Below are 27,340 nucleotides of genomic sequence, written 5' to 3' on the forward strand. Positions count from 1 at the left end.
TAGACAGAAACAAAGAAATGCTAAGGAACAGAGACAACGAAGAGAGAGAAGAATAGGGAGTAAGAGAAAGAAAGAGGGGAACCAAGAAAAGGAAAAACAAAGGGGGGAAAAGGGCCATACAGCTTCGTTGTTCCTCCGGAGTTGGTACGACCATATAGCGTGATACTTTCTTATTTCAACTTTCCTTTATTTTGTTGAGGGTACAAAACGGCAACGTTACAGCCCAGTATGGCGTGGCACTGCAACCCACCCTTAAAATTTTCTACATAAGGTCATACTTTGCCACCTCTGATGTGGACTATATACACAACACGCCACCTCCTCAAGAACAACAATGACTACAACAACATGAACTGCAGCGACAACGACGTGAAAGGCTATACGACAAAGCGGAAGAAAAACTGCCTCATCGCGACATCGGCACCCATCCCGACGGGTTTCGAGACGCGTGGTGACAGCGTTGTAAATTTGACCATAGTTGTAAATTGCGGGAGGTCGTCGCGGTAGGGATGCGGTACGCATGTGGGTGGCACACGGAGCGGCGCTGTGCCTTCGGAAGTATCGCTGGTCGCATCACGAAGCTTCGTGCAGAGGACACAGTCAGTAAAAAAGGAACAAAAAAAAACAGCCGCGGTCGACAGCGTTATACGCCGACTCAAGTTTAGTGGCAGCTTCCATAAAGCTTGCTTAGCGGTACAGAAGTTGGGTGCCTGGTCACATGGGTATGGTTATGAGCTAAAAAATTAAGACAAATAAGAGAAGAAAATTCAAAGGAAGAAGTGTAAGATATACGGTGCTAGACGAAACACTTCTCATGCCCTTTCTCTCTCCAGGCTACCGCTTTCAATCCCTCAGTCTCTTTCATGCATTCCACTCTTCCTCAGTAGCGTGCACACACACACACACACACACACACACACACACACACACGCACGCACGCACGCACGCACGCACGCACGCACGCACAGTTCCATTGAAACTCGGACCCTGTGGCACAGACCCCTGCCGTTTTACAGCTCCCATGGGGAGCCGTGAAGATCCTATATAGATGAGCTCGTCAAAAAGAACGTACTGAATATATAGGGAGCCTGGCTTTCGTCAGTGGGTGGGCATGCCTGAAGTGTAAAGAGCTCTAAACAGCACGACAGCGTGCGAAGTATATAGTGCTCAGAAAATAAAATGCTTCAATGCACTCGCTTTTGTAGCGAAAGCTGTTATGAGATCACAACTCGGGTCACGCGCAGTTGTCCGCCGCCGCCGCCGCCAGTGTCCGTAACCCCATCGTGCGAAATCAGAAAAAAAGGTGGGGCTTGAACCCGGGTGCCAGCCCAGTCTTCTACCACTGAGCAACGCCGGTGCTTGTAGCCTGTCAGATTTGTTTTAGGCAGGCTTCACCTAGCACCAATAACACAGTGGGGCTCAAACCCGGGTCCGCTGGGTCCCAGCCCAGTATTCTACCACTGAGCTACGCTGGTTTTTTTTTTCTTTCATGGTATTTATTACAAGGTGTGTTAATATGAACATAAAATGACACTCATGGTATATGGAACATATATAGGTACAATCACAGAGCGAAAATAAGCGTTTAGCGTTGCTTAAAAAAAATTCGACAATTGATGCAGTTCAGTAGAGGCACGAGAGTTCTTCACATTGCGTTACACACAACAGGTGACAAGGCCAGGCACCTCTCGAAGATGGGCTACCAGTCTAATTTGATGTCTATCTCATCATAAATGTCTTTTAGGTGGACAGCCATTCAAATTAAATGTGAGCTCGAAGAAATGGTGGGTTCTGCGTTGTGATCTTGCATACGCGTCTCCCATAGACTGTGCATGCATAGCCATGAGAAAAAAAAAAAACGTGTCAGCAAAAGATAACGGATAGTGTAAGAATTATTATCAAGCTTTTGTAATGTGTCGGAGCATTGGATGGCCCACTAGTTACGCTATTCGCATTGTGCGACGATTGGTTGTTCTTTCGCTGTTTTAAAACGCTTTATAAGTCGTATTAACGCGATTGCTTTCCCGACATCAAGCCTGCCTAAGGGAAGTTTGACAGCATGGCACAAGCACCAGCACAGCTCAGTCAAGTTTTTTTTTTTTTTTTTCAGCGAACTCTGAGAAAAAATTTTTCATTGAGCTACGCTGGTGCTTGTGCCTTGTGCCAATGGATAGTTGGTCCTATTACTCACCGAGACAATGTGTGTGCAATTGCTGGGGGTTGTTTCACAATGCATGGCTTCGGGGCCACCATTTGGGCTGTGCACTCAATTGGTTGAAAGTAAATTTTTTTTTTTCAGTGGAAGAATGTAAAGGCTTTTGAAAAAAAATGTATCAGACATGCCAGTAATAAATTCAGCAATGACATGTTTTCTCCTGTAAGATTAATCCCAAAAATTACTTTTGGTGCTAGAGTAATTTAGTAGCATAATGCATTACAAGCTATCAGTTCCAAGAAAATTACGCAATACTTTCCCTATTCATTTTGACTAAAACAGACTGTCCAAGGCAATAATAAGTGACTCTTGAAAGGGGAAAGGGAAGAAATAAGCGCAGTTCCATTACTGCCTCTCTCTCAATGGAGGGAACCTCCACATTTCTGCGCAGGGGAGGGGGGTTAGGAGAGATTAAGAAGGATAGGGAGGAATTAAAGGTATAGGGATAGATAGAGGAGCAGGAAGAGAGAGAGGCGCAGGGACAGCCTCATACGGAAGTGAGGAGAATATATAGGAAAGATGGACACAATCGCAGAAGTCCGAGGACGGGGCACCACTCAGCGAGAGCTCTTGTCGGCGTCAGTATAGTTGGCGTATAGGGTGAGCCAGTCGGCCAGAGCTGCGATGTCGTCGGAGATCGCGGGGGCACAACCGGTCGGCACGAAATCCAGCAAGCGAGTCTCCTTGTGGTAGTAAATACGCGAAAAACAATATACGGATACAGAGGCGAGTGGTGCCCCGTCCTCGGACTCCTGCATGCGACCGTGTCCATCTTTCCTATCTCCTCTTTACTTCCATCGCTCGCTGTCCCTGCACCTCGCTCTCTCCTTCATCTCTTTGTATATATATATATATATATATATATATATATATATATATATATATATATATATATATATATATATATATATATATACTTTTAATCACTCCTTACCCCCATCCCTTGTGAGCTACTGTTGAGGTGTCGCACTCTGATGCAGACAGTTACGGGGCTCACTACTCTCTTCTTTTCCCATTAATAATCACATAAGAATAAGAAGAAAAGAACAAGCGGTGTTGTCTTTTCTTCCTCTGCAGTGTGTGTGTCTTGTTTCTCGCGATATTTACTACCGTGTATCCATGCCATATGTCGCCGCTGCACGATTCGAAAAGCGCAATAACTTCGATAAATTTCCTTTGCTTTTGTCGGGTTTTCCACAGCTACAACATTCCCTTGGAAGAGGAGGTGGTTTTAATCTATAAAGGAAGAAACAGTAATTACAAGGCTGTACGCTGTCGAGTCCCCCCATTGAACTCTTACCTTCACAGGTCGGGTATGGCCCATTTCATGCATGCAGAGCTGCAATGAGAGTGAATCTCTGCAGCACTTCTTTTTGGTGTGCTGAAGATTTAAAATACAAAGGAAACTACTTCTAGATGAGTCCGGCCCTATACGTACAAAAGTCAGACTCGAATGTATCACTTCCGGCGATTCTTTCAGCTGGTGCAACCAGATTCGGTTTCAGCCACGGGAGCGTTTTCAAAGCTGTATCTAACTTTTTACGAGAGCCTAAAAGAATTGAGTGGTATAGGTGTAGCTTAATTCCGTTGCCATATAGGTACAGTTATGCATGTATTTCTTTTCGGGTTTGTTTATTTTATTACTCTAATGGTTTTTTTTTTGTTTTTGAAATCTTGTGAGCTCAAATTATTAATCTCTAATGATTGAAAATTCATTTTCAACCGACTCCATCAGTAAGTGAATTAGCTTACTGAACATGGTGGCCATCCGATTCATGCATATCCCTTGGAGTGGGCTGCGCCAACATGTGCGGAATCAGCCAACCATATCAACTGCCCCAGCTATTCCCACACTATAATACAGAATGTCCGTTAACCTTATGGCACAAAGGTTAAACTAAAGAGGCAGAAAAAAGCACAGAAAAGCTGCGTATAGGCAGCTTTTCTGATCGAATAGCGTATATATATATATATATATATATATATATATATATATATATATATATATATATATATATATATTTAAACCTTCAATAAACTTTAAGCAGTATATAGGCTTATAGTCATGTAACTTCACTGTCATCGGTCTTCTGTAATTTATAACGTAACTCAATTATACTTCTAGACATTCTATATTGAACAGTTATGACTAAGTACAGTTACATTGAAGGATTAAGTTAGCAAACTTTGAAATGCTTAGTCTGCGCGAGCAAACAAATAAAGGCCAAATTATGATGGACACAAGTGATATTAAAATCACAAGCGTAAGCTTAATGTGGGTGGTCCGTCGTAGTGATATATATGTCGGAAAAAAAAATGTGGAGCTTATATTTTCCTCATATATATGACTCACTCAGACTGATCAAATTTTCCTGAGGTGGACTCGCCGAAGTATTGCTCGTCTAGACTAACCCCCGTATTCACAAACGCTCCTCGACTTGACTTTCGCCCTTCACTTGACAGAGTTGAGCGCTGCGCCACCACTCGGCTGGAAATGACGCTGCGCTGCTCAAGAATCGCAGCAGACTATCGCTGATATGCAGTGACTTGCCGTACCTAGAGATGGCGCTCCAAACGGCTTTCTCAGGTGAAGGCGAAGCGTTGAGTGAAGTGAGCTTCTAGAATACGGTGGTAAGACTCACGGCTCGGTCTGAGTGAGTGAGTTCGCCAACCTATGTATGGTCCGCGATACGCACAGACGCAGCGTCTGAATATTATGGGGAAATGACTCAGCACTTCACCCCATTTCATTCACTGCGTGCAAGAGTGATGTAGTGATGATCACGTGACATTGAAGCACCCGTAAAGAGGCAAACATTGCTTCCGAATTCATCTTAACTCGATCGCACAAGTTGCCACAGGCTGGTACGTGCATTAAATCACACGGTTTGCGCGAAATGCTTGTTTCTGCTGGGTTAGCGAATTTTTTGAACTTGTGACACCCCACTCCACAGCTTGCCGCGGACGTCAGACAACTCTGCCAGATGTAACTCATCAAATTGAGTGTTTCCCCGAATGAATGACGATGTGCATGGTACATTGCTGCACATTAAACACTACATGTTATGAAATCTGGCGCCAGTCACATTGTGACATACGTACAGACTTGATAGTCTGCTTCTTTCCGCCTGATCAAAAAATAATAGTAAAAAAGATTTTCTGTGGTTTTTCAGCGGCGCAACACCCTGATTTTCTTGGTTTTGCGTAATGCGAGAGTCAAATGTGAAACATCTGAAGTATGGTCACAGGTCGCATGTCAGGCGAGCAGCTGACCTACTTCACACCACGGAATTGAAAAGCGAGTCAAAAGGACGATGCAAAGTCAGCCGCACATCTAATAAGCTTTGCGACAGACATACGTTTACAAGGGAACTGCGGGGGCTACGTGGCCTCAACTGCCACTTATCGCGCCGTTCCATACTGGTTTTCTTTCTTTCTTTTTCTTTCTTGTGTTTTCGAAAAGATCCAGCGCAAACTATGCTCGTGCGAAGCTCCCGATGCAGGCGAGCAGTTCTTCGCTCATTTCCCCCTAAAGCGTCGGCAATCCGCGCATGCTGTCTGCATTCTCCGAAGGACGCAGCGCTGATTTCCAGCCGCCCACGCACACAGAGATCACGAACACCGACTCGTTCATTCCCGTTACTTAGCTCTTACACAGCGCCTCGCAGACAGCGAGAGTGCAATGACAGAAGCAATTGCCCGCTGCCACACGCCAGGAGCGCCGACCCACGACCCTTCAAGATGCCAGCCTGCTTCAGCCTCGCTGCTCTTCGCTTCTCCTCTCGCTCTTCGCTTTCGACAAGCACGCCAAGATTCACGCGCGCTCCTCTCTTCTCGTCAACAACAAAACTCGAGGAGCGACGCTCAACGGCAGCGTCGTGATCGCAGTCGCGCCGCGGCGAGCAGCCATTGGGTGTGCCGCCGGCCTCCCTCGTCAGAGCGCGAGCCGCCATTGGCTGCCAACCGGAAGCCGGGGCTACCAATCGGGCGCCACGACGGGAGCCTCCAGGAGGAGGGCCCGCTCGAATTACTTCCCAGCGCGGCCACTGGCCCGCCAGCGGCGCTGGCTACCTCGCCTTCTTTCCTGCCCCCCCCCCCCCTCGCTCCGACACGTACGGACCTTTACTCCTAAGAATACGGTGGTGGGGGGAACGACGGCAGGGGCAACAGCAGAAGCAGCAGAAGCCGGCGGCCTCCCCTCCCCGGCGGCCTCCCAAAAGCCAACAGGCCGGCCTTTTGTGCAACGCGACGGCAGCGAACGTGCACCCCCCCCCCCCCCCCCTCTCTCTACCCCGCGCCGCCCGGCCTTCCAGCCTGCCCCCGATACAGAAGCAACCACTCCGGCGCTTTACGCCGCGGACCGCCGCCACGGTGCACACACGCCCGAACGGCCCCGCTGTTGCGACCGAGGCTTTCGACCCCCACCGTAACCCCCCACCCTGCGTCGTGCACCACCAGTGGCGGCGGTGGGGGGCAGTAGACGGGCTTCTCCAGTGCGCCACCGAAGGACACAGTGCCGTACCCCCGAGTCGGCCGGTGTTGCCGCCACTCGTTGAATGCGCCGGCTACCGCCGCGGCAAGGGGAATACCCGGCGAGGACCTTGCGAGGCTCAGTGGTGGTCGCCCTCTTCTTCGCTCGGGCTCCTGGCGACTCTGCCGTCGACGCAGCCGTTTGGTGAGTGTGATGAGCACGTGCAGCGCGTCTGCATGCCAGAGAGCGCACAGGCACTTCGCGAGTATCGCAAACCGCATTTGCTTTCCTCGATATCGAAGAGTTCAGAAACCGGGCATTATGCGGACAAAGGTGCTGTACTGAACGGTTTATAGAGAACTCATGTTTCCTTCTGCAAGGCACGGGAAACAAGGGACGTAAAGACGATATGCCCAGTTCTCGTAGCCAGTAGAATCATATATCAGTTATATCGCACGGGCCTTGGGCGTTAACATGTAGCATAGTAGCATTAGCATATTCGTTCTAGAACACGCGCATCTGTGAAGAGTGGTGGACATAACGGTGCACGTCTCAGGCGAAAAGTACCTGAATGTCCACACATGAACTGCTTCTTAATTGTCCAACTAAAGACACTAGCAAAAATAATGAGACACGTACGTCATGCTTGTGAACCTGGGTATTTACATCTTGCATACGCGAAAGAGATGATAGCATAGCAAAAAGAAATGTTGGCTTATTCCGCACCGTCATGCATACTGTTGTATACTATATCTGGAAGCGAACCAACATTTACGGACTGCTATATGCTAAAGAAAGCAAAGCCACATACTCACTTAAGCGTATACTGTTAAGCAAAAGCCGTACATATTTAACGGTGATTATGAAAGTACCGCAAATTAATATCCCTCCGGCCTTCTTCGCCTCGCAAAATATAATACCTATTCATGGCAATTATGCATGGGCTGAAACCAAGAAAGAAACTCGAGAAGGTATCGTACATGAGGTATACACGTACATATCAAACTTGTTCACGAAATGAAACCTTTTCGCACCCGCAAAGCTAGCTTTCCTGCAAAGCTCTGTGCCTATACTGCAGGATGGGTGAAGAATCATTCCTGCACGTAGTAGTATTTTGTTTTTGCTACTTTCACATTCTTCATCTTAATATTAAGTTTATATATAAAACACAGTTCAAAAACAAAAATAAAGGAACCCGAAGAAGAGACGATAACAACGTTCTCCACATAAACACACAAGTGAATAGAGGTAGTTGCTTCGTATGCAGTGAGAAACGTTTTACCAATGGGCATTTCCGCGAAATCGTGTGCATATCTCTTAATGCAAAGATTCAACGCATGTAAACGCTGAAACACAACAAATATTTTGTTGCTTATCATTTAAAAGAGCATGTACGAACAATTAAAAGAAAACGGCATATCACATAAAAACAAAAAGTGTCGAGGCTGTCTGTCATGGGATGACACTCTTGGAACCTTCATTTTAATTATCTTTTATTTGTAGTAATCTGAATGCACACGTGTCACATGGATATTGCTGTAAGCCCTGTATTTCCACACATCCATCAAAAACATGATCTTCGACTTGGATTTATGTACACAATAGATTCAGTTATGCGTGGTTCATAATCACTGAACAGCTTTTCCACTTTTTTTGGCGACTCCTGTAACACAAAGTTAGATATATTTCAGCATTCGTACTCCATTCATTGAATACTTAAATTACTTCTTAAGACTCAATTCATACAGATGTATTCACTGCGCAAGCTTGGATGTATACATTTCAAAGTCACGCTTATGCATTCATCGCTGTATTTTTTACACACATGAATATTTCTAGAAAAAAAGCATTTTTCTCATGGACGAATTGCAGTTGGCTCGCATAAAAGAAGCTCAGCGATAAATGATAGAACATCTGTAATAATATTGAGAGGCTTGTTTTAACAGTCAGTGTAAGCTGTTTTTGTTACTACACAGCTATATAAATAACCTTGTATAGCGAAATTGGCTCCATATAATTCTTCAACGGCTTATTGCGTGCTTTCTATAATAGACTCCGTACAGAGTAAATGATACTGGAAACAGTCCCTGCTTTTCTTTTTCTGAACACAAAGCTCAAACGCTTGCCTTATGGGGAAAACTTACTTCCTCCACTGTAGAGTAAATGAGTGCTCTCATTGTGTGGTAACATATGAGTGCATGTTATTTAATAAGAAAAGGTGAGCATTCTTAATTAAGACACATACGTTGACTTGCCCTAAAATATCAAGAACAAAAGAATAAAACTTAAGGAGAACAGTCTGACCAATAATATTAATTTGCAGACATCTCCACGTATGTAACAGCTGTATGATATCAGTTATTTTTATTTTTCGTTTATTCGGGCATTTCACAAAATGCCCACGAAGTGGGCAAAGAAGAGTGTTTGTCTCCTGACTTTGCCCGCTCTTCGTGAGGCACTTCGGGCGTCGACAGCAAGACAACATACGGAAACATTCAATAATATACATACAAACAATTAATAAGCTGGAGATATTACAGCAACTGGAGAAATACAAGACAAAGATTCAAGCAAAGCTGTACGTTCCTTAGCGATCGTCAGCACTATATAAATACATACCAATTGAATTGTAATATTAAAAACAATGAACGCATTACATATATTTTACATACGTTTCATACTTTCAGCGCACGCACCTAGAATTGTGTTCAATTTATAACATTCACAGTTCGCTTCGTAAATTATGCAATGTTTTAGCCTCCCTAATAGTGTATTCAATTACTTCAGAAATCTTACTGCCCAATAAAAAAATTTGGTTATCAACTGACTGTACACCATAGTTAGTCCGGCACATTCACCCAACCAACATATAGCAGTATTTAGTGCTTGTATTAAATGTATTATGCAGATGAGAACTGTCGCAGTTTGAGAAACGCATGTGGGACGACCATAATCACACATGAAATTCATTTGGAATTTATATATGAGTTCTATTGATTTATTTGCCTGTCGGTAATGTCACTCTGAAGTAAGTTCGTTATAGAGGTTATACGCTGTACAGAAGAGCTAGGTGGGCACCTAAAATGTCTGCCAAAAGCAAGCATTGTGTTTATTACACCGGGACCTTTTAATTCTTGTGAGCCTGCCAAGCTGTTAAAAGAGAGAGAGAAAGACTACCGACAAGTAATAATACAAGAATACAATAGTAGATGTACATCGTCTTTCAAGTTGAACTAACACAACTGATGCAAACTGCACTTACAATAAAGCAAATGTACACAGTAAAAGAACATATGACCCACGCTTATGAAACTACTTTGCATAGATCACAGACCATTTCGTACGTGTCTTAAATCTGGCTTCTTTCTTCTGAACTTTTCTTTTTGCAAGTGTAATTTCAATTAATGACTGCGTCATGCAAGTAAATAACGTTTTCAACGCCTATAATATACTTTTTCTGCGCAGTTGTGCCCGTAATACTGTTCAACATAAGTGTATGTATACAGTTCTGTAAATTAGACGTGTCCATCGGGCTACATTAAACATCCATCAAGTCGTTCCGTTATTTAAATACATTCGCGAAACAAAGGCCGGAAAACTTCACGTGTATAGATTGAGAAGTGTGCCATAGAACAGGCGGAATCGAAACTATCGGATTGCTCTTTAATCTAATGAAGATACATATACGATCGATCGAAGCATTTGATCTTTCCCATGTGGGCTGTGCGGAAGAGACCAGCCTGGCGCCCGCGGCCTTATCAGTTTAGGAGCGCGGAGACTCCCAAATCGCAGTTCTTATCAGTATAGCGATGGTCGTGGGCGGTGGTCCCGATTGCGTGGATATCAAGGTCTGACCTTCACGTTCGCGTCTTTGTAGTTTTTTGTTTGTTTGTTCCTTCCATGTACGCATCTGCGGAAACTGAGAAATGTACAGGGCGCGTTTTGTAATCTGTCCCTTTCTAGGTTTTCTTTGCAATGTGCTTTCTTTTTCTTTCCGCAATTTATTCACTTCTAGGTGTTACCTTTTCTCTGGCGGGAAATAAGAGAACGGTAAACTACGTATTTATATACGCGATTTACGGTATATAATACGCATACAAAGCATACAGCACTTAACCTGGTAAAGCTCGCCTGGCTTAACTTGCTAGAGATTACAACACAGCGATTATAATCCATTAGAACGGCGCGGTTTTAACTTCCAGTGCATATTCCATTCTGGCGCTTGCACAAATGTGGAGGAGGCGGTATATATGGGTGGCTCCAGTTTGTTTGTTTTGTTTGCTTGTTTATTTTCCCCCTAGATCGCATGAAATCGGCGTTAGTGTCATCTCGTACAAGTATTTCAGTGAAGCTGCAGAATAAAGTCACTTAAGCGCAGGCTCAATTCACAAAACACTAAATCTGACGCAGTTGAAGTTACGTGCACACCGAGTATGTTGTCGCACACACACGACCGCTGCTTATGCAGCTTACTGGCAAACAACATGTTGTTAGCATTCAGTATTATTGCGCACAATGTGTTGTATCGAAGCGGTCTTAGCTGTTGCCGTCGATCAGCCTGCTGGCTACGCGTAAGGCAGACCACATCGCTCAATATACTGCCACGTGAAATGGCCGGCTGTATATCGACGATTTTGTATAGCACTGTTGTGTAAGTATAGAATTGCTTTGCAGCTATGTATATTTCCATATATATACCACATTTGATTTGGTAAAGAGTGGTATGCCGTCCGTCTCTTCGCTGATGAGGTAGTGTTGGGTCCTTGGCGTGATGTCAACAGTGCAACGGTGCATATAAGAGCGGTCATATAGCTTTTCTACAAGCCACTGTAATGGATGCGCGCCGGTAGCACTGCGCCAACCAGACGGGACTGTGGATATACTCACCTCCTTACCTCCCCAGCGTCATACATCACTCTTTCTCTTCCCTATTCCCCTCGACCAGTGTGGAGTATACCAGAATAGAGCATAATATATCCCTCAGGTCAACCTTTCTGCCTTTCTGTTAATAAACTTTCTATCTTTGTTATGAGAAAGACTTGGTCACATATGGAAAATGGTAAGCTATCCATCATGAAAGGGACAACCTGCCGCCCATCCCTATATAGTACATGTGCTGTAAATGTCCAAGAATTTGATTATTCAAGCAGAAAAAAAATTCTTCTGATAATTCTTCTACAATTTGCACCAGACATGGATGTGTGTTCCCGAACCAACTGACACGCCTTTCATGAATAAACAAATCAACCGTATAATTAACGAGCCGTCGCGCTGTAATTCCACACTCAACATCAAGTGAATGAAAGCATCCGCATCTCCAGTAAGAGCGTTGTCGATCCGTACGCATTCCAGTAACAATGAAACAAAATTATAAGAACGTTACACCGCGCCTATACACTTTCTCATTGGGCGTACTGAAATCATGTTTCACACGTTGAAGTCGCAGAAGCAATTGGTGTCGCCTGTCAACGAATGTCCTTATCATCAATATTTCGTTGTAAAAATATGCCTTCTGTCTTCGCGGCATCTGTCAAAGGTCATCAATTGGTTCACGTGACGTAAAAAGACTAAATAAAAAATACAGGGTTCTTTATCTCTTCGCGTATAGGTGGACTCCAAGGCGAACACCTCATTTTTCTTCTCAGTTTTATTCAAGTTATCATCATCGGGTTTCTTCAAACTTTCTGGACCTTCCATGACTTTGCACTGCCTCCGTGATCGGTCTACCAAGCTATGACGTCGTGCGATGACGTCAGAATGCTTGGTGAATCTGTGACGTCGTCACTTGATTTTTCTTGCATCACTCGTGTTGACGCCGCCGGCGTTCAACTTTCGCGTATGATGCGGTGTCCAAGGCTTTCGCCTTAGTAGCACTATACGTCAAGCCCAGTTAGATCCAGGCCCTAAAGCAATGTTGTAATCAATAAAGTTTCAAATGCTGAGCAGGCACGCGACCTTTATTGGCGCTTATTCTGATGTACTGCACGACCTCCCTCCCCACCCCCGCCTTTCTGTGCAAAAATGTTCTTTTCGAAGCTTTCCGAAACAAGGAAGCCCACAGAACAGGCCAATATACCACGCACTGCACTCGGGCACATAAAGGGAAACCCTCTGACTCGTACAACGCAATAGTCACGCTGATGAAGGAAGGCGAAAGGGCATCAGAGAGGTGAAGAAAGTCAACCAATCAAAAAAATAATAATAATAAACGCACCGCTTCTCTCGTTCACAAAAGCCACAGCCCCCCGCAAGGCAAACACCGTGGGCAGAGGAAGAAGAGGTCGGTGCTCGGCTGCGACCAGCAACTCAGCGCGCCCTGTGTGTGCCTCGACCGCCGGGCACAACACAAGCAGCAGCCAGCAACAACAGAGCGTTGCAGCGCCACACTCGACTGCAAGAGAAATCGGTGCAGTGTTACGGAAGACAGGCAAACGCGAGCGGAGTCAAATACATGGCGCTTACGCAAAACATGGTTTCGCGATTGGTCGGCGCCCGCTGCACAGCCAATGCGTACGTGCAGGTGCGGAGACACGTGACAACCCGAGACTCCGGGCAATCGCGGGAAACACTTGTTGCGTGCAGTGAGTCTCGTAAACTCGGTGGTCCTTACCGGGGCATCTACTGCGCTGCACGGATCTACCGAGTGAAACTCCTGCCCTGGAGGAAGGAAACGGACGCAAACGCTGCAACGTGCGGGCCTGCCGTTTTTACGAGCACCCCTTGTCTCTTTCGCTCCTCGCAGCCAAGCGAGGGGATTTTGGTGGCACGGGGAAAGGAGGGGGGATGGCGCGTGTGCCACACACAACGGTGCGCTCTGTGTTGTAAATCCTGAGCGGCCCCACGGTGACTACGTGCTACGGCCACTGAAGTCTCGGTACTGGACGCAGTGCGCAACGCAGTCTACTCCTCTGCCCTGCCCGCCTCTCGCCAGCCCTCTTTTTTTGTTGTTGTTGTATTCTTTTCCTGCGTGTATAAACCAGACTGCGGTTTTTGCTCGCCGGTGGTCGTCCTGGACACCTGTGCGACGACTCCGCGTGGAGGGAGGTTATACCCTATACCTGCCACCCGAACAGCCTGGCCGAAACAGGCCGACCACTTTAAAAAAAAGTCCGGAAGATGGGCGTCGTAGGAGCCACCGAATTTGTTCGTCCTCGCGTATGCTCATTCCCCTCTCGTTTCTCGTAAACGGTACGTGAGGTTCTCGATATGTCTCAGCATTTGGAGGGGCCCAACCGTCAACAAAGCTTATCGAAGCCACCCAATGTGCTACGCGTGGCATGTTCCAGCGATTTGCTTGTAACAAGTGAGCCAGCACGGGGAATATTTAGAGGATGTTGAATTCAATTAACGTTCCCTACGTACATGCATTTCTTTTTTTTTTGTTGTTGTTGTTGTTGTTGTTGTTGTTCTTTTCGGTACTCGGTGTACGCTCTTAAACAATGAAACATTTGGATAAATGTATTTCGCGATACCCGAGAAAAGCCGTGCAGTATTCTGGTCATTTACTTTGTGCGTAAACGAAAATTAGATATAAAACACATTAAATGGGTTGAGAATTAATGCAGGCATGCGGCTGTTTTAACAGCAGGTATAGCCAAAGCCAGTCATCATTCAGCCAGTGTGAGATAAAGTTATCAAATGTGAGCAATAGTTTGGACAAGACTATCCAGCACTGAGCAGTGCTGGCAGTATGCACGGAAATACGGCAGTTCAAGTCACCTTAATGATGAGAACGCTACGCCAGACTGCAACGTCATTAGCATCGGGCCCTTTTATTTCGGCGAGAGAGAAGTGATCATATATACCGAGGCATACATGTCACTCATTGTTGGCGGGAGAGTCCCGGAAAAGACATCGTCCTTGAAAACAGAGCCGGCAGAGTAATTTCTTGGCCGATGTGTGGTTACAAACGGTATAAATTGAGTGGGCCACATGTATCTTGTGGAAATCGCATCACGTGCGGGGTCATTAGTAAGTGTGGAAACTTGCATATGGCTCAGGATCAGTGAGATCCAAGCAGTTGAAATAACGGCTGTATATCCGTGCGCGGTAACTCTGCATGTTTAAATCGATTTGTTGAATACAACGATATATCCGTTACGTTGATCGATTGATTTGTGGGGTTTAACGTCTCAAAACAACTATATGATTATGAGAGACGCCGTAGTGGAGGGCTCCGGAAATTCCGACCACCTGGGGTTCTTTAACGTGCACCCAAATATGAGTACACGGGCCTGCAAAATTTCCGTCTCCATCGAAAATGCAGCCGCCACAGTCGGGATTCGATCAGACGACCTGCGGGTCAGCAGCCGAGTACCTTAGCCACTAGACTACCGTGGCGGGGCTATACCCGTTACGTTAGACGTGTCTATATAGTCTGGTTGAACACTGGAGTGGGCGAGCGGGCGCTTACCTTCCGTTGGAGGTGTTTACCTTCCGTTGTTTGGTGCTGACAGGAAATACAGGGCCGGGCACCTGACTGTTCAATGTGTGCTGAAGGGTATTCCTCAGCCTAATTTAGCTCGCCATTCGTTCCCGAACTCAACATTCCAGAACATTCGTACGGCAGCGAACCGCGAAAGTCCGTCCTGCGGACCTCAGTGGGCCTGGCCCCATCACATCGTCCCACCTTAATAACAGACAATAGGGACGGATACAGGATATTCCCGAAGAGGGCGAAGTCAACTTACGGGAAATTCGACTCGTAAAACAGCCATATGCTGGCTGTACATTCAATAAATAAATATGAAGGTGGGTGAGTGGGGTCTGGACATCTGCACTCTCGATCCACCCGCGGCTACAGTCATATTCGACTTCGGTCAGCCTACAAACCTGCGCACGCAGAAAACGTTGGCAAAGGTACTTCTTAACTATAGCATTACTACTCTCGACCCCGGATCCATCGTGGTCATGATCAGCCTGGCTACTCCCACTGCAAGACAAAGGCCGCCTCTCCCATGATCCACCAATCAACCCAGTATATATATATATATATATATATATATAGTTGCAGCACGGAAGTAACGCTGGCCCCGGTAGAATAAGGGAAAATAGAGTACGACGCACGTTGGTTTTGCACGGTATATTCTGACTGACGTTTCGGCTGGTGGACTAGGCTGGTCCACCAGCCGAAACGTCAGTCAGAATATACCGTGCAAAACCAACGTGCGCCGTACTCTATTTTCCCACATATATATATATATATATATATATATATATATATATATATATATATATATATATATATATATATATATATATATATATGAGATCTAACAGACAGTAATGCCAAGGAATGTACAGGGGAAGTTATTAGAACCAATGGAATGTAAATAAGAAAGAAAAGTGGGTGAAAAATAACCAGCCGTGAGCAGGAATCGAACATACGACCTTCGAATAACGCGTTCGATGCTCTAACCACTGAGCTACCACAGCGGCCTTCCCTCCATCCACTTTTTTTGGGTTTATATGTGAATTTAGAAGTAGGAGTGTCAGTCAGCGCCATCTATAAGCCAAGCGACGAGTGTGAAACACTCTTTTATGCGCATATGTGGCGTCACGTAGCACGTGAACTTATTACGAGTGGGCAGCTGATTAATAGTCCCTCGTATACAACCTAATGACACCAAGTCTGCCACTACGAGACCCTCGTTAATGAATAAGGGAAAGAAGTGTATACCTAAGGGCTCTCATTAATATTGTGTCAAAAACACGGAAAAATGAGCCCTCAGGTATACACTTCTTTCCCTTATATATATATATATATATATATATATATATATATATATATATATATATATATATATATATATATATATATATATATATATATATATATATATATATATATAGCGAACAGGGAGTGAAGGAAGAGATAAGAGAAGGAAAGGGAAATTGTAAAAGTAGGTTTCGTACATACACACACCGTGCGTATCCATCAACTGTCCAAATCATGCAGCGCCACGCCTGGTGGCGCCATCTAGGTGCTGAAGCCCCAGACAGAACACTGGCAAGTTTGTGAGAGTAACTGTATATTTCTCCAAACGTTGGTCTGCCAGCACAATTCGTTGTCAGTTTCCTAGGTTTCAGTTTAACAATTATGGTGTTTCGAACGAAAAAAAGAACGTCGGAGTAAGGAGGAAGATTCCTCCACTGACGTTGTCCGCGTACTTTAAACATGCTTGTATTCTGGTGCTAGTATGTTGCTCGATTCGGTTGAATTTTATTCAGCGAGGACACCGCGCTATTCGAATCAGTTGTTGATTCAAATCAATGTGGTTGTGTCCTCGAGTTGACGAAAAAAAAAACAATTCTGGCCTTTTATAATTTTATAACCACAGCATCATTAAGAGGCCCGCCAAAGCGGGAAAAGTCACGATCTTGATCTAAGTATTTGCAATGTACTTATCAAAAAGTGCCCACAGAGGACGAAACTGAACCTATGTCCTCTCTCGACGCGTCCCACCAACTGAGTACCTGTATTTTCAAAGTACTTATCAAAAAGTGCCCACAGGGGCCAAAGCCGAACTCATGTCCTCTATCGACGCGTCCCACCAACTGAGTACCTGTATGCTATTCAAAACTGCTAAAAGGGTAGTGCTCTTTTTTTTTTATATTGCTATTGTTGCACGGAGAGAGAGGGACATCTGAAAAGCGGTTTCGAAAACGTGTGAGATCGAAGTCTCTGCGGAGCCCCTGTTCTGGAAAAGCTGAAGCAACAAATTAAACTGCACCGGTTTTCCAAGTTTCCGCTCGTACTGAACTGGTATATTATTGGGCTATATTACATATATCTGTCAGTTCAAGCGCACGAATAAACAGAAAGGAAGAGAAAAGAAGCGCTTTATTACCCTTTTATTCGAACTTGATTCAGTGTCGTCAATGTTTGATGTAAAGTTTACCGCGGCTGATCGTAGGTTCATCCATTGCCCAGCGAGGCTCGTGTAAGCTTCGATCCTCAAGTGATGCGTCTGCTTAACGTGATGAATAGTGAAATGCTCAACTGTACATATAACTATAACTATACAGGTAACAAAAAAAACAAATAAACTATTCAAACCCTTCAGCTCATGCGGTGGCCGAGCTAGCGCACTGCGAGAAGAAAAAAAAAACATTTTGAACAGTGAAGTAGGGTAGTTGTTAAATTATGTAGAAGGCGTGTTCACACAATTCTGCGTTATAGTTTCGTCACGAGTGGCGTAGGCAGAAATTTTTTTTCGGGGAGTGGTGAGGGGGGGGGGGGGTCACTTCCTTGAAATTATCATTGTTCACTCTGTATTCCATAGCCAAATAAAATTTCGGGAAATGGGGGGAGGGGGCACGGACCCTGTGTGTCACTCCTTGGTTACGCCATTGACTCCCGCTGAATGCAACCGATCATATACGTACTGCACCGTTCAAGTTACCTGTGCACTGCTCACAGTTATACCTTCGTTCCAGCAATTAATACGCGCAGACTCTCCAGCGTGCTACGTACTCGCGAGAATCCATAACAACCATCATGGATGAAAGTCCATCGGGATTTGCTAAGCTTCCTGCGAGAAACCCAAAACCTCTGTTTAGAGCTCGGAATATAAACCGTCTGGACAGGCACGCCCTTTGTTGTTATTTCCTGCTAGCACAACGCACTCTATTTAGGATTACATTACCCTCCAACCACTTGGCTGGCACGAGCCGGAGACGTTTTTTCTTTAAGGAGCTCGCGGTTCATGCAACGCTGCCAGGGCAGGCTCAAACAAAGCAGCGAGACAGACGGGAATTGCGCAGCCGTTGTGTCAGTAAGCTGCAATTCATCCGACGCCACGGTTGCACATGCTACGCGCATTCTGCATGGGTGCACAAATGTACACTGACGCCCATGCCCTGTTTGTTATATGCGTGCATATATGCTGACATCGTGTATATGCAGGCACATCGTTCGTTCTTTCCTGTTTTCACGTGCACGCGCAGCTGTGTCCAAGGCACCGTTCCAGGAGCGTATATAATGTATACAAGATGAAGTATAGCGGTATATGCGAATATTTAATAATACCCGGGGTTTAACGTCCCAAAACCACGATATATGATTATTAGGGACGCCGTATAGTGGAGGGCTTCGGTAATTTTCACCGTCGGCTGATCTTCAACGTGCACTCACATCACACAGTATATACACGGGCCTGTGCCACTTCGCTTTCATTTAAATCCGGCCGCCGTGGCTGGGTTCAAACCCGCAACCTGCGGGTAAGCAGCCGAGCAACGGAGCGACCGGTATCCGAATATTTCAAAATTTCTGATTCAGAATCGAGTTGTACATTTCGAACTGGACAGCCGCTCTTCACTAAGTATATTTTTATAACCGTGTACGAATATTTCAAAAGGTGAAGAGTACCAAAATAAGTCACGAAATTGATGTAAATGTTCAATGCATATCATTCTCGTTAGTGAAGGCAGAAAAGACATTTAGGGCAGGTCACAATACGTCGCTACGACACGAAGAATATTCCACACCTTGTACGAAGAAGCTTGATTTTTTTTTGGGGGGGGGGGGGGGCTAAGTAATTATTGTCACTTACAAAAAAGCGTGGGAATTCTACCCGATCGCTCTGGAGCCACCTTTACGTGCAGTATAAGATTGAGTTTGTGTTGAGGCTATGTAGTCAATGTCACTTCGTTATGACTCATGACACCTGCGGTATACTGCCGATGGGTAATGCTTTCCCTAACACCGCTATCCTAAATATGTCTGTAGGATGATCGAAATTCTCACATGTCGTTCCATGTGAGATCTTTTGTATCAAATCAGGTCAAATTGTATTTTAATAGACAACAGCTGCTGTAAGACTGTGGACAAAGGGCCAGCTTCACGCGGTCTATGTCCCCGTTTCACAGGCAGAAACAGACCAACATCATATAAGCACAGTTTGACACAATCGAAAAATAGGATTTACACGCCAAGAGCATTGAAACACTTATGAAACTAACCTTGTCAACAAGTACAGGGACAGCTATGAGGAAGTAGAGAGAATTTTTTTTTTTTTTAGAAAAACGGAGATGTAGTAAAACATAACATATACTGAGTGGTCTTCATAGACACAGTTATGTTCACAAGTACATTGCAGATTATATCAGTGAGCGTCGCACAGCCATGTCACGACGCATGCGCAGGTGATATGTGACCGTGGGTCTTATGAAGTATGCACGTGCATTCGCGTCCTCGAAAGCCGAACGTGATTAAAGCCAGACGTTTTTTTTTCCCCGTACGTCGTCCGCGCTCAATGACCGCCGTGGGTGTAGCCGAGTTCAAACCCAGTTGTCCATGCGTAATCTCGGCGACAGCGCCGCTCCCTGAACCCGTGCGTGGGCATCCTTTCCTCGTGTATTTGCACTTGTGCACGGCGCATGCAGACGAGGGGATTTGCGAAAGGAAGCCGGAATGACGTAACCGCCATTCGAAACACCGTCTACTTACACACTACACACGTCTCCGCCTATGATAGCCCGTCCAGACGTACATCTTCGCATACCTCGGTGTTCTCATAGCTTCGCACGCTTGTTAAAGGGGTACTGACACTATTTCAAAGCATGGCCAAAGGTATACGCTTTCCGTTTCCTTGGCTTGATGTGTTAGAGTACCCTTGAACCGCCGCGAATCGATGTCAAGAGAGTATAGTTTCGTTTTTTTCTTGGATACTCTTCCAACAGGTGCTATCTCTCCCTCGCCACATATTCATTCATACATGAAAACACGTGAACAATGTCGGCACTATAAAAGCGCTGAACCAAACAATATTACGCACTTTTCAGCTGCATCATGCTGTCGTCGTTTGAACAGTTTCGCAAATGCACAAAATGAAGTGAAATTAGTTGATCGTGAACGCGAGACATGGTAGAAAGGCCATGCGACTACATTTTAAAGCAGGTATACAATTGGCAGCTGATAGCTCTCGTATATGGACCAGTCGAGAGGTTATTTCCTGCTGATGTCACGCGAGCTGGCGTCAAGAATTTAGTTAAAGACGTGCAACACTCGGAGAGAATAGTGCACTCGATCTTTCTATCTGCAGAGGTTCAGTGAGCGACCCAATAAGCGAATGCTATAGTGGCACCATAACATTTTACACTGATAAGTTATTGGTCTATGAACCAGTGGCGGGAGTAATGGGTCTCACTGAATTTTTGTGACGCATATCAATTTATGGTGGACCGGGGCATGACACGCCGACAAGATAAGGCCATAAGGTGTTACGCCCCTAAAATAAGATAACATTCGTTTAGAGACAACAGAAGGTGGCAGGGACCACGCATACAGAATGTAGAATCCGCTATAGCTGTCAACGTCTTGTCAAAAATAAAATTTGTATACTTGGTCAGCAGGCTCTGAAAGGCATGCATATTACGTGTGCATATAGCACAGACTCCAGCGCTCAATTATGAAAACGTGAACCCCTGCACGCCATGTGTGAGCGCTGATATCAGCTGCACAACGACATCTCCCGATACAGTGAAGCATCACTTTACAGGTATACGTAAACGTGGGTACACGACTACCCTACACCAATTTAGGCTTCACAATCCTGTATCAGTCAATTAAAAGCATCTCTCTCTCTTTCCTTCGCCCCACGGAAGTTATCCACTACAATACTGACAATTAAAAACGAGCAAAAAATGCATTTTCTCTGGTTTTGCTCGTGAGCATTTCATATGATTGATCGTCGCTTTCGACACCAATTTCAGTAGTATTTTATAAATCGCTTCGATAATAAACTTCCCCGAAGTTTGTCGCGCTAGGGTTGAAGTCACTTTCCACTTGCGTCACACTTGGCGACGCAAAAACGTAACATCCTATATTCCCGATCTGAGCAGTTTCCTCCGGACCACTGCCGTGACGTATCCGCGTGACGTAACTTCGGACGCCACGGTTTATGGCCCAATGCGTATTTCTTCTTGGTGAACAATTAACATCTCGTAATAATTTCTAAAAAAAGTATTTAAGCATAGTTTAGTGATCAGCAGCCAACAACAGTGAAAATTTTCCGCTTCACGGACTTGTCAAGGGAGCCGACGCATTTCACAGCGCAAGAAAAGCGACGAGTGTATATATCCTATACGCTAAAATTCACAAAAGCCAAGATGCTCGTTGATATATATATATATATATATATATATATATATATATATATATATATATATATATATATATATATATATATATATATATATATATATATCGTGCTACACCCAGAAACTCACGCATATTAGTTTTTTTTTTTCGCGTAGCTAACCTTCTTACCAAGCACACGCAGGGGGAAAACGTACAATAGTGTGGATCCTGCCAGTGGCAGAACCATCGCTATTGTATCTTGTCTGGCTCTTGTAGAGCCTCTTAAAGCAGGAAGGAACTTGGATCGTCAAACCAAAAAAAAAAAAAAGGTGCGAGGAAAATGAAAAGACTAAATACCAGCTCCAGGGCTATGAAATTTGTGGCACAACCTAATGTAGATTCGCCATACTGAATTTTTCTGTGAACCTTCAACTTTCTCTATAGTGATCTTTTCCAAGTACGATGTCGCATTCACAAAAGAAGAGAGAGGGATATAATGGACTCAACCGCCATGTGCAGAAAAGGATGACTCAGCAAACAGCTAAGAATCCACGGCGATTTGGGTGTGCATTACTGCACTTCATGTCCAGGATTTGAGGACATATGCGCGTAGCGCCATCTCCCGTCGGCGACGGCGGCGACCTGACGTTACTGAATGGGAATTAGGCGAACGAAATTATATCTGACGAAAAAAATATAGTTATCAGAAACGACTGCCGGTTACTGTAAAATTATAGAGTCACACTACAAACATCATGACATCCAAGCGTATTTGATATATTAAAATGCGGCTCCATATTAATGAAAACTAACGTCTGTTAGTTTTCATTAATATGGAGCCGCATTTTAATATATGCCAAGGAAAGCATAGGGGATGTTAGGAGTAATTGTAATGTAAATGTGAAGAAAGAGCAATGGACGAAAAGTTAAACTGCCACGGCCAGGGACCAAGTTATCAGTTGGCGTCATGTTGCACGTGACACCAACAGGTAAAAAGGATTGTTTCACACTCGCCGTACCGGCAACAGGCGGCGCTGGTTGTCTCTCCCACGTTTAAATGCACATACACACCATCTAAAGTGGACGGAGGTATGACCGCCACCGCAGCTCAATGGTAGAGCACCGAACGTGTTATTTTAAGGTTGTAGGTTCGGACCCTGTCGATGACGAGTTATTCTTTCGTCCACTTTTACTTTTTCACATTTAAAATACATCTAATTTTAATGCCATTCCCCATACTTTACTTAGCATCATCGTCTGTTCTCACTAACATTGCGTCTAAGAAAGAAAAACTGTCCTTAAATTTACACCTATTTCTTCAATTCAATGGGCCCCAGATATTTTCAATGTGCGGTGTTCCATTCTCTTAGGAAGCCACAGGACTTAGTGAGATACTGAAATTTCATCAAAATTTCGTCTGCTGTTTAGATCCAAGAGTAATTTTTTATAAGAGCTTATTTCGAGAGATATGGTTTTTTCGTCTATTTCCCGTTCAGTAATGGCAGGACGCTATTGCTGCCGTGAACAGATGGCGCCACGCACAGATGTCCCCAAATCCTATAGGAATGATTGTCGTCTTCGCAACCATTTTTTTTTCTTTACCACTTTAGTATAGCAAACCAGGTGATGCATGCCTAGTCTACCGGCCTGTTTACGCGCATACACACTTTAATTAGTAAGCAATCAACAGCAGGATAGCGCACAGCAGCTAAACAATGCAACTTGATAACTTTTTCGGTGATAGTCACTCAATATTCTACACTGGGATAATCTCTGTGGATCGAAGAAGCTGCATCTGGGCCTGCCAGGTCTCGCATATCATGCTCGGCCTTAGAAGTTAACGAGAGTACGCCGCCCTGTTCGATCGGTCGGCTGCACAAGTGAGCCCGACGCTTGGAAGTTGTGCGACGATATGAGTTACGCGTACACTGCTAGAAACACAACGCCGAACAGTACCGATATGCATTCGGCAAAACTATACGAAACTTATGATGATTCAAACACCCACCTCGCGCGATGCGAGATAACATTTAACAATACGCTTTTCGTTTAATATTTTTTTTTCATCATCTTTCGCGGCATATACGAAAACGCTTTCAGCGGAGGAAAAAAAATCATGTGGCAGCTTCGCCCTGCAAAACCTGAAGCATATGCGGAGCTGGGTAGCCCCGTTTCTTTCTCTTCGTTTTTTCTTTCCTCCTCTCTTTACTTCTCGTTCCTTTTTTCCAGGTTTTAATACCTACGAAGTTAGGTTTTTTGTCGGTGTTCTTAACTTGTTCTTGTCGATGCAATGTGGCGTCACTTCGCACGTGTATACGTCATGCAGACGTGTTCCATTCATCGGGAAGCTCGAGCTCGATAACGTCTTGTAAGCTGCCAACGTCATCGAGTTTCCCAACAACACGCTGCAGGGAAATATGGCGCTCGCGTACATCCGGGCTGCAGAGTATATGGCGCTATACAGCCATCATGGGAGTGATGGACAGTACACGGATTTGTGCCGTTAAGCTTCCTTCTTTCTGCTCCGTTTGGCTCCGTGTGGCATGAAACCGCTTTGTGGCAAGACGAACTTCAGCAAACTTCGGGACCTCTACTTCACATTTTTGTGGCTCACCAGTTAAATTGGCTCACGAAGTTCCCAACGAATTCTTTTATCCGAAGCAACCACCCAAACACAACCATCAACAAAGCCACGAGAGCGTTCGAAGCCGCAAGTACGGAGATTGAGCAAATCCGCGTCTTCCCATAATTCTTATCGTGGCTGAACGATCGCAGCGCCAGGGTTGTCTCTAGTAAGTATTCAAGGAAATTCTACGGTCAAGGTGTGCGATGCAGTCTAGATTTTGAACGTGCCCATCCATATACGCTTATGTACGCTCATAGTCAGTTAAGAATAACGAACTAGATTCCGAGAGAATTAAGGCAACTGCGCGAGGGGTGAGGCATGGGCAGCTGATGTTAAGAAGTTCGCGGGAATAACGTGGCCGCAGAAATCAAGGACCGGATTGATTGGCGAAACATGGGAGAGACGTTTCCGGCGACAGGCTGATGATGATTATGTATACTTTTTTATGCTCAGCGTGAAACATTTAGTAAGCATGATCCTCGTATAGCTATTTTCGGATTGGTCGAGCCTGCCGTTTCTGACGTCATTTTCTTTTGAGTCACTTTTTACCAGTGTGTATACATCTTTCACCCCTCCTGTTCGCCCGTGCAGTCCGAGCCTTTTTGTGACGCGTACTGCACAGACGCTTGGAGAGTACGCCTGTGCAGTGCGTCTGTGGCGGAGTGCGCGTGCACATGCAGTCTTGCGGGTTCGCAGCGTCAACATTTATGCCGCCACGGCGGTTAAGGGTTAACGCACCCACGCCGAGATATGTTATTGGAAGAGATGCAACGAAAACAAGCCGACATTCCCGGACACGAAGGAAGGTACGGGCGGGAGTGTTATTCGGTCTGGGAGGCCCCAACGCCGAGAAGTCATGCTCGGTCGGCCATCCCACCCACTTAGATGCGGGGCTTTATTTTGCATACGGTGCACGCGACGTTGTATACGTCTACATATACGTCACTGAGAGATACGCAGAAGGTCGAGGTCAGGTCGTCGCAGTGGGCGTGGCCTCCGGTAAGATGACTTGTATACGAACCAATAAGCAGGCCTGTATATGTAAACACGCTAACGGTCTCCCGCACACATGTGTATGCGCGTTCGAATGTGCACGGCCGGATTTCTGCGCTACAGGTTTGGCTTGAACTGTCTTGTCGGCGTTCTTCGGAGAAAGATATCCCCACGAAGGCGTTTTCTACGCGGCTTGCACCTACATTCGGGGATACGTTATAGCGAGTATAAATACTAGATGCACTCATGAAAGAACTAGAGGCACATAGAGGAGAAGGGAAATGCAGGAAGGTTAATTATATGTAAGAGGCGGCGTGGGTGTTTTCCGGTGTTCGTTCTCTGTTCTCCTTCGTTGAAAACGAAACGATGACAGCTCAGCTAGAATTGTTAAAGCTACTTGATTGGCCACTTTCTGAGCAGATGCTATTACAGCCCCGTCCATATCTCTCAACAGCCCACAAGGCAGTGAAAGCCCTCTTGTGTTTCTTGAGGACGACGGGTTTGTGTGAAGGCCTCTGACTTGCGGTGCATGGAGTCGTACGCGCATGCATTGAATTTACTGTCTCTCTCTCTCCCTTTTACTTCTATTCCATCTTTCTCATCTTTCTTGTCCTTTTCCCTAATCCCCCAGTGTAGGGTATACGCAACCGCATGTCTTTCTGGTTAACCTCCCTGCCTTCTCCTTTTGTCTGCTTCCTTCCTTCCATACTTACTTAATTTACGATTTAGAATGGGATTAATCTTACTCAATAGGTGCGTAGGGAGGTGCTGCATAGGACCATATATGTAATCGTCCCGTTGTGGCGCGCTTCTCGTTCTTATTAGGTTGTCTCCAGGCAGTACAGTCGCTTTTATCTATACTATGCCCCACTCCTAACCGAGCATCCCCCTGAACAGATTGTCGGTGACGATAAGCGCTGTGACCTGACCACAAACTCGAGCATCACGGTTTACCACCACCAACGTGTTGTTCGAAAGAAACGAAATGGCCTTGGAGAACGTAAGGACGGCACCATGCAGTCTATATAATACTGAACGAAATTCAGCGGCGAAGCACTGTATACACCATGCACAAGACATTGTACCTATATAGCTGGCATTAGCGATCGTGAGACAGTCACCATGGACATGAATCAGGCGCTGGGTCGGCGCCGCATTCTCGGGTCAATACGGATAGCCGTTTGTTACCAGCAGTAGGCAATGTAACAACGCGACGAGAGGCTGCAACTGCCACGCTTTCGCCGCTCCGCCGCGATGCTATCGGCGATATCGGCCGCTCGCTGGGCCGAATTAAGTGGCCACATGCATCACAGGGTGTCGTTGCAGAGAAGCCGCTGCGGTGTATAGTGTACAATACAAAACACGACGCGCTGCACAGCAGGGCATATATGCCGATTGACAGGATGAAAAGAAAAGGGATATATACGAGTTGGCTATCGTGCGAGGTCGAGCTTCTTTACTATAACCTGCTTGAGTATCTGCAGTGTGCATGCATGTGTGTGCGTATGCGGTTGAGCAGCGCAAGTTCGATTAGTCTTACACGACATGGTTTCCACGGGTAAATACAGTCCGAGTAATGTGGCTGAGTGGGTAATCTGTTCTGCGTATATACCGAGGACGAGAACATGGTGTTGTTCGCACAAATTAAAGGGCCCTTTTCTAAAAGCGGTAAAAACAAGCGCGTTATTTTCTCCCGGCGTTTGCCGTCTTTGCAGCGGAATTCCCGACTTCGGCAGATTGCTCGCGTGACATCAAGATGAAATAAGCTCACTAATGGTCGATGTACGAGATATATCTGCTGCGAATTGTCGCCCTGCTTATAGCCAAGCATGCATCCGAATGCCCAATCTCCGTCGTGACGCATGACTAATAACCAGTGCGACAAACTGATTTCAGTTCGTTTCCCACATATGCGACTATAGGGAGGGGAAGGCTGCATGTAGTCGAAAAGCA

At 45.4% G+C, this 27,340-nt stretch overlaps 1 protein-coding gene across 1 annotated transcript in view; it reads left to right on the forward strand.

The window, feature by feature from the left end:
• Positions 1-27,340, forward strand: part of LOC142817217 (uncharacterized) — a 155,113-nt gene that overhangs the window by 8,553 nt on the left and 119,220 nt on the right. The window contains exon 2 of the mRNA XM_075894274.1: positions 6,545-6,890. Coding sequence (XP_075750389.1) covers positions 6,545-6,890 — 346 coding nt within the window. The remainder of the gene's footprint in view (positions 1-6,544; positions 6,891-27,340) is intronic.

Source organism: Rhipicephalus microplus, chromosome 5 (genome assembly GCF_043290135.1).
Source record: "Rhipicephalus microplus isolate Deutch F79 chromosome 5, USDA_Rmic, whole genome shotgun sequence".
Classification (NCBI taxonomy): domain Eukaryota; kingdom Metazoa; phylum Arthropoda; class Arachnida; order Ixodida; family Ixodidae; genus Rhipicephalus; species Rhipicephalus microplus.